General features: G+C 28.8%; 2 protein-coding genes across 3 annotated transcripts in view; both read right to left on the bottom strand.

Annotated features, from left to right (window-relative positions):
- Nucleotides 1–6: 6 nt before the first annotated feature.
- On the bottom strand, nucleotides 7–1,728 carry LOC105112130 (DNA-directed RNA polymerases II, IV and V subunit 8B-like). Of its 2 annotated transcripts, none has more exons than XM_011007716.1 (4): nucleotides 1,578–1,728; nucleotides 1,298–1,393; nucleotides 304–461; nucleotides 7–211 (listed from the first exon to the last, which is right to left on the bottom strand). In XM_011007716.1, exons 1-4 carry the CDS (start codon nucleotides 1,711–1,713, stop codon nucleotides 44–46), a joined length of 558 nt encoding a protein of 185 aa, XP_011006018.1. In that variant the 5' UTR covers nucleotides 1,714–1,728; the 3' UTR covers nucleotides 7–43. The 2 variants fall into 2 exon arrangements, with proteins under 2 accessions (XP_011006018.1, XP_011006019.1); XM_011007717.1 differs by having other exon boundaries at nucleotides 1,298–1,384; nucleotides 1,578–1,629.
- Nucleotides 1,729–6,451: 4,723 nt separating this feature from the next.
- Nucleotides 6,452–9,111, bottom strand: part of LOC105112140 (fasciclin-like arabinogalactan protein 13) — a 4,485-nt gene continuing 1,825 nt past the window's right edge. Inside the window, exon 2 of the mRNA XM_011007736.1 lies at nucleotides 6,452–6,874. Within this exon, the coding sequence (XP_011006038.1) occupies nucleotides 6,452–6,874 (423 nt within the window). The remainder of the gene's footprint in view (nucleotides 6,875–9,111) is intronic.

Here is a 9,111-nt window from a genome sequence, read left to right as displayed (position 1 = left end):
ATAAACAAGTAAATGAATAAAGATTGTCATCATAAATAGAATATCAAGAAAAATTATATAAATATAATATAATGAACATATTTGCAGAAATGCAAATTCTGAACATGGATGCATACGTTCGAGTTGCCCTCCTTGATCCTTCCTCTTGAATCTGATATAGCTTCCCATGCATGACATATTCATATTTGTCAGCAAGTGTTTTTCTCCCTCCCTGACACAAGGCATTTATAAATTCATGAACTAGGAAATGACTAATACAATAAAATAAGACAATGGAAAATTTTAATGACAAAACAAGATTACCTGAGTATAATAGCCTGTGTCAGGTGTCCCATCCAGATTCAGCGTATGGGCCAAAGCCATTGTGAATTTGTCATTCACGAACATGGGGTATACATCAGTGTTCACATCAAGGTGCATGAACATATCACAGTTCTGACTATGTGCTTCAATGCGGGTCACTAAATCCAAATAAAAGAAGTTACAAATCTGCGCCTACGTTGAGCTCAAAAGAAGTCAAAACGTATTTTCCAAACATGCTATCAACAAGATTCATTCACAAGAGTCAAAGATGGAATAGTAGCTAGATCATGGCCACATTTGTATCAGTTCGATAACAGGATTGCAGTGTGTAGGAGTATCTCCTTAAAATGAAAACATGTCACTCAAAACATAATTCATTGCATAATAAAAGTTAAGAGAAAACGTTCCAACGTCCCAGATCCTCAGACCACACTACCAGGCAGTATTTTGTAGTAAACTCAGATCAACCACATCAAGTTCCCAACCAAATAGTTACGCACAATACAGCACAGAATTTTCTAAGCAAAAGCATACCGTTGTCACAAGGAAGTCTTTCTAACACGAGAACTGGATGAAGCATAGATATGATTATCTCATAATTGGGGATTGCCACTTAAAACAGACATGATATCCCCACTTGAATTCTTTGGTTTTGACGAGGAAAGCCTAAAAATAAATACAGAAGTTGGAACATTCTACTTTAAGAACCCAAGGACAATGGATCTATTACAATAATAGGATCATTCATCAGAATCATTCAAACAAAGTGTTTCACACTACACTTGACAAGAGCGTGGATATAATAAAGTAAATATGCAATCCAGTACAAGAAAAATCACAATTTTGGGGCAAGGTGAAGATTTTTCAGAAATCGAAAAGGGAAATGAACTCAAGTTGAAAAATCTTAGCCTTGGTTGATTCTTCTAGCCAATACATAAGCATTGAACAAGAAGCTATAGAAAGAGAATTAAGGGAGAATTAAAGACATAGATACCTTTGTCAAATTTTTTTCCGTCAGGATCTAGCTTGTCAACAACAAAAATATCTTCAAACATGATAATGTTTGAGCTTGACATCCTTCCTGCAAAAACTACATACATAGCAGCGGCATATTAGAAACAAAAGGTTCAATATTTTAAATTGCTTAAAAAGAAAATCAAGAAAATAACTAGAGCCCAGATCATAAAATCAGAAACCCAAGAAAGATTTCCTGTTTTGACATAAACTCAAGCACATCAAATAGGAGAAAGAAAGGGAGGGCGAGGGTTTCTTACAATTGTTAGAGAGCTTGGAAGTTTTTCGAGTGAGGCAACAGCAGCAAACTATTGAGAGATTAAGACAAGAGGGAATATAATAATTAAACGGAAGGGAACTGAAGAAGGGCAAGAGAAACAATCGGGCCGGGCCCATGTTCAATGTAAAATTGGGCCCAATATGGATCGAGCCCATATTATTCATTTTGTAACCATTTTCAAGAAACTTTTTATTTGCAATATGACTAAATTTTTTAATTTTTTAATTTTTTTGAAAAAAACCATTGAGAAGGAAGCATCGAAATCAGAAACGATATTGTCAAATAATTGGCCAAGCCAATCAGATAATTATTAGCAAGAACCCGCTCCGAACCACCACGCCGTGGCTATCAATCCACGCCAACCCAGCCGAGCCAATACCACCAATTCTCAAAGACTACTATGCTACATCCCTTCCAGGCTCAAAAATCAATCATCCTGTTAAGCAAAGTCAACAAAAACAAGGCATTAATATCAAACAGTAGCACGTAATCACTTTAACAACTGAAAAAACATGGATAACATTGATTAAATCTCGCATTCCAATAGAAAATAAATAAATTGAATCTCTCGAGATTGGACTTATAAGTTGTTATTTAGCTCAATTTTGTTATTTTATTAATTTTTTTGGATTCTGCTGTAATTTTCTTAATGCTTTCAAATTTTTAGATGTTTTTCAATAAATATAGGTTTTTTTTTACTTATTTAAAGGTGTCCTAAATTAATCTCTAAAGAGATAAATTTTATAAGCTTTATTTTTAAATAAATAAATTATGAATTTAGAATTTGAATTTGTAGTTATTTTCACTTATTAAATTTATTTTTTATCTATCTATATCAATTAATATAAGAGTCCAATAATCTTAAATTTATATTGCTTATTGTGTGCTCTGATTTTATGAATAATTTATTATTTATTGTGTGTTGTTAACAATTATGGGAGGAAAATATTAACCATCATGATAGGAAAATGTTCTGAAACAAGGCCTAACCAAAGAAGAGATGAGAAGGTTTTCATTCTAGAGTGAAACATTCAGGATCTTATCATAAAAAACATACAAATGTAAATTGCATAATTAATTCATAAGTTAGAAAAGAAAGAGGTATAATAACAAAACCTGGATAGTGACCATGGGTTTTTAGCCATTATTGAAATCCAAAAACTTGATCAGAGAAGACAATCTCATAATCAGGAAGAGATCAGATGTAAGGATTTTGATTTTTGTATCAAAATCTCTAATTTTTATGGAACTTTACAAGTAAAGAAGTTCATAGGTTGATTCAATAAAGCTGAGAGAATTTTTTTAATACAAAGAGGATTTTTGAGTATATACTAGTTAAATTAATCACAATCAGACTAAAAGATCAAACATTTACCTACTAGGAATAGTTAAAGAAGATGCAAGGAAAGTTCAAGAAAAGAATGAAATTAATGAGTAAAAAAGATGAAAAAGAAAATGAGAAAACACTTCTTTTATTTTTGGCTATTTCCAAACCCTATACTTAAGGCTTCACATATTAAAATAAAAGGATAATTTTGTTAATAATTACACTATTGATTTCTACTGGTTAGTAGTTTATAATGATTTAGTATAAATGAAAGAATATTTAGTGATGAAATATTTGAGTAGTTTATAGTAGTCCATTTAAGATGTATTGTATCTCTTAATCTCTATAAATAGTTGATAAGAGATATTGGAAGGCTTTGTTAGTATAGAAGCAACAAGTTGTTAGAAGAAGTTTTTAGGCTAATTAAAACAATAAAGAAGGCATAATAATTTTTAGAGAGCTATAACTATAAAACCTAGGTTAACCCAACAAAATCAATAAAAGATGGTTCAAGGTTCTATATTTGAAATTTATTGCTTTAAATATGGTGAACTAAAGCACTGAGTTAGCAAATGCATCAAAGTAGAAAGTCATAAAAAAAAAAGAACCTATTAATAAAGAAAACAATGAGTGTGACTAATCCTATACATGATGATAATTCAGGTAGTGATGAAAATATTTTGCACAGAGATAATGATATTATATTTATTATTAGAAAGATTTTATTGATGTCCAAAGGTGATTTAGAAAAAAGATTGATGGTACATTAGTATTTTTTTCATTCTATGTGCACTACTAAATAAAAAGTTTGCAGTCTAATTTTAAACATGGTAGCTATGAAAATGTAGTATCTACAAAGATAATGAAGAAATTTCTAATGATGATTAAGAATCATCCTAAGCCTTATAAACTAATGTGGCTTAATAGTGACATTGAGGTAATTGTTAACAAATAATTTTTTGTTTTTTTATAAGATAAAAATATTTTTATAGTGCTTAGTATGATGTGGTGTCTATGGATACGTGCAATATATTATTGAAGATGTCATTATAGTTTGATAGAAGTGTGGTATATGATGGTAGAAAATACACACACACTCAAAGCATAAAAAAAAATATATAGTGTTGGCACCTATAAAAGAGAAGGTGAAGATGAAAACTAAAAAAAAAAGAGTTTATTAACCTTATCATATTTATAAAGGAGATAAAGGGTGAATGATTAATGTACACCCTAGTTTCGAGGAAGTACAAACTATATTAATAGAACTTGCAAATTTGATGCCAAACGATTTACTCTAGGGTTTTCCTCCTATGCTAGATATCAAGCACCATATTGATTTGATTTTGGATACCGGTCTCCTAAATAGATCAACTCACAAACTTAACTTAAAAAAAGCTAAAAAATTACAAAGGTGTATTGTGGAATAGTTAGATGAGGAGTACATTTAAGAAAGTATGAACCATTATGTAGTTTTAACTCTTATAGTTCCTAAAAAAGAATGGTTTATAGTGTGTGATGGATAGACAAACTATTAATTGCATCATATAAGTTTCTAATACCATGATTAGATGATATGTTGATTAATTTGCAAATTCAAAAGTGTTCTGCAAGATTGATCTCATTAGTGGTTACCATCAAATTATAATCAAAATATGGGATAAATATAAAACAAAATTTAAAACAAAACATAGATTATGCAAGTGGATAATGATGTCATTTCTTTTATCTAATGCGTATTTTCAAGAATTTCATGCACCAAGTATAGAGACTATTCATGGAAAAATTTATTATGATTTATTTAGATGATATTCTGATTTATAATCCTACTTTGAAATCTCATTCGAAACATCTATGGATTGTTTTTAAAACTTTAAAAAATAAGTATATGTATGTGAATTTCACTAGTATTATCTCTTTTCTGGTTTTTATTATGTCTATTAATGGCATTCATGTTCAATCTAATGTATCTATAATTGTGAAGTGACCAACCCTAATAAATATTCATGATGCTTAAAGTTTTCACGGACTTGTATCTTTTTATAAGTAATTCATTTGAAACTTTTAGTTCTCTTAAACTTTTAGTTCTTTTATTGAATTTATTATGAGGTGTCTAAATGGAGCATTTTCTAGTAGACAAATGAAGTTGAATCCACTTTTTAATTAGTGAAACAAAAGATGATTGAAGGTTCTCTACAGACACTTTTAAATTTTAAGAAATCATTTGAGGTAAACTATAATACATATTGGGTAAATATTGGAAAAGTTCTTAGCTAGAATGAGCAACCAATTGATTTTTTAATGAAAAATTTTCTAGATCAAATAAAAACTACTTTACTTATGATATGGAGTATTATGTTATTGTTTAAAATCTCAAGCATTGACAACATTATCTAAACTTATAAGAAAATTTTGTTCTAATCATAAATCACGAAGCATTGAAAATATATAAATAAGCAACATAAACTAAGTTATTTGCATGAAAAGTGAGTGTTGTTTCCATAAGAAATATTTTTTTTTTCTAAGGCACCAATCAAGCAACTTAAACAAAGTAGTTGATGCTATCCGTAGACTAATTGTTCTACTCGGTACTATGTGTATCTAGGTGACAAGGTTTAATGTTCAACAATTAATCTCCCTCCCACATGAACTTCGGTTCCCCCAAGTCTTCAGCAACTCTCCACCAAAAACATATTCTCTAACTATCTGGGCTAGGCCTAAATCATGAGAATTTTCAGCGAAAGTTTCACCCAAAACTGTACTCGACGTGTTTTTCTATGTATTGTTTTGGTTCCCATGGACTCACATCATTACATTTTCATACATATTTTTCCTATGCACGCCACTTTTTCTATGCAGGTATCCTTTCTATACTAACAATTGGCTAGTGAAGAATTTCATTTCCGTATGCGTGACTATCATATGTGAACCACCAGCAGGACATTGAAGAGCTGAAGTTGACCTAAAGATTTAGGAATGATAGCTCGACATGGCTCACTTTTAACACGCATCTTGAAGTTATTCTTCTTAAAAATGGATAAGAAAATGGTAAAGATTTGCTAGTCAGGTTAGAACGCACGAGTTAAATAAAATGAGCTGGCCATGTTTTTATTCTGAGTTCATACTTTTATAATCTGCATCTCTTCTTATCAATTTTATTGTATTCATGTTACACATGCATGTGAATCAGCTCCATATATATAATGTATAATATTTAGATAAGCAATTAATGTCATCTGTTTCACTCTAATTTGAATATCACAAATCTTAATGTTATTAGAAATTTATATAATTATTAATTTGAAGATTTTAGAGAATTAATTAAAATATGCATAAATTAACCCAAATATTCACCGTTAAAAAACAAAAACAAAAATTAATCAAATTGAAAACAAAAGAAGTAAATCAATGGAGAAATACAAGACATTGACAAGAATGTAAACGTACAAGGAAGACTCCAATTAGCTCCTTCTTTTAAAGTGAAAATTACAAAGAAAAAGTGGGAAAAAAAATGTGAAAACACCTTCAAATTAACATTTGATCAAGAAAGAATTCCCATGCAAATCAAACCGAGCCCAACAACCAATCCCAATGCTACATTCCTTCCACCAGCTGATTGGGGCAAAGATAGTCATGCCCTCAGAAGAGCTGTTAAGCTGATTCTCAATTTGGTTGAAAGTTTGAGTCTTGTTCAGAAGGCGAATGAGTGTGGCGAACTGTCCACCCTTTACAAGAACTGCGGTGAAGTTAACCGGACCGGAGGGCATCGGGGCGGGTGCTGTCGGGGTTTGAGCTTGGGCATTGAGGGAGAGGGAGAGGAGGAGTGAAAGGAGAAAGAAAGACAGGGGAGTGGTAGCCATTGTGGAGGCTTTGGTGGTGGTGTGCGGGCAGAGAGGATTGGCATGGCTTTTATGAGATAAAATGTGGGGTGGGACTTCGTTGGAATGAGCTGGCTATTCCACAATTGAATCAAGACAAATCCCACTCACCGATAGGAGATTAAAAATGAGCTTAATTAATGAGATTAGATAGATTTGGCTGGCTTACTTTTACGATTGATCTTCCATTCAATGATTAATGCAGCTGCAACTTAGTTGGCAAAATCCACTTTAGTTGCACCCTCTATTTTTATAAATTCATCAAATAAGTCCCCATGTGTTCTATTAGTTCAATTCAATGCTTGTGTTTTCAATTTCATTTCAATCACAATTTATCAAAATCAATAATTTTTTAGGCTACTCGAATAAAAAATAATATTTTCTTATATTGTGAGACCCACATGTAGAATTATAATAAAAAAATAAATAATAATAGTGACTTATCATCCTGGTTATATTAGAGTATTTGTTTTTTGGTGTTTAGGAAGTGTTTTTTAATTTTTTTTCTTTAAATTATTTTTTTTTATGATTTTGAATCATTTTGATCTATTATATTAAAAATAAATTTTAAAAATAAAAAATATATTATTTAAATATATTTTCAAGCAAAAAATAATTTAAAAAACAATAATTATCATAATTTAAAATATTACCATAGTTATAGTTATCACCAACTAAGCATGACCACCATCATAATTTTCTCCTCTCTAGGATCCGGAAATAAACCCAATTTTTAATTGATCCACATATAACATTGATATTGATTTTTACTTTTATTTGTGTTTTTTTAAATATCTTGTTAATATTAATACTTGACATAGGTACTGTAATTCATGAAAATATTATTTCTTTTATTTAAATTGAACATAAAAATCATTGATTTTGAAAAATTACACTCAATTTATTTTGTTAATATTGATACTTCACATAGGTACTATAATTTATGAAAATATTATTTCTTTTATTTAAATTGTACATAAAAATCATTGATTTTGAAAAATTACACTCAATTTACCGAAATTTAAATCAAACTTGTTGAATTGATCTAATCGAAAACACAAGGGCGTATTTGATGAATTTCTGAGAACATGGGATGCAATTAGAGGGTTTTTCCCAAATTAGTTTAACTAATAAATGAAAGAAATAATTAATAATCAATTTTCAAGTTTTATGAATTTGAATTTTCTCATATTCCCTTAAAACCATGACTGGTTATGTTTGAAATTTAATCATTAAGTTTTTATTCAACGAATAAATCATAAGAATTTAAGAAGATGTCAATCTTTTTATTGCATAGTTGGTAATTTTGTAATAGCTGTATACCCTGCTTAGCTATGTTTTTTTGTAAAAAAATAATTTTTTTTATTTTAAATTAAGTTTTTTAATAACTTTGTATTAATTTAACGTGTTGATGTAAAAATTAATTGTTTTTAAAAAATATATATTATTTAAATATATTTTTAAATAAAAATTATTTTAAAAAATAATTATTACTGCAATACTATACGCTGTAATAAACCTCTCTTGTCATTTAAAGCTGAGGAACCGAAAAATCGTTACCTTTCTATTATACATCTTAAAAATTAACGAATAATGATTAATCTCTGGCATTGAGATACTGTCATTGTAGGATGGTAGCATTTCTCGCACGGCACTAAAAATTAAATTACAAAAATTAATGACCACATTAATTAAAGAAGAAGGACTAAACTATGATTCTGTTTACTCATTTCATTTTCCTTTTTTAAGACAATTAAAAGAGTAGAAGTTTCCACATCTTTGATTTCTTTCTAAACTTAGATGTTATGTGTTTACTGAAAAATAACATTTTAAAAAATTAAGTTTTTAAAAAATAAATTATTTTTTATATTTGATAGTATAATAAAAAATAAATTAAAAAATATATTTTAATTTTTGGTTATATCATGAAAAATAAGATGGAAAATAACTTATTAATATTTTATTAAAAAAAAAAAAAGATGAGAGGAAGCTATGTTGACATTCATATTTTGAGAAATTTCTAAGAAGTGAAGAGAGGGGTAGAATGACTATATTCATACTTACAAATTTTTTAAAAAAATTTAGAGGATCTAATAAAAAATCAACCTAAATTTAATTTTTTTTAAATAATTAGAAAACCTTTGAAACTTAAGACTCATAGTTTGAAAGTTAAGACTCGTGCAAATAATATTTTAATAATTTTAAATGTTTTTTTATTTTATTTTTAAAATTGTTTTAATATACTAATATATTTAGTATTTTATTTTTATTTTGTTTTGCCAAAATATGAGGTTAGCTTATTATATGAGTTC

Source organism: Populus euphratica, unplaced genomic scaffold (genome assembly GCF_000495115.2).
Source record: "Populus euphratica unplaced genomic scaffold, PopEup_1.0 scaffold384.1, whole genome shotgun sequence".
NCBI lineage: Eukaryota > Viridiplantae > Streptophyta > Magnoliopsida > Malpighiales > Salicaceae > Populus > Populus euphratica.
This window is presented reverse-complemented; position numbering and strand designations above follow the sequence as displayed.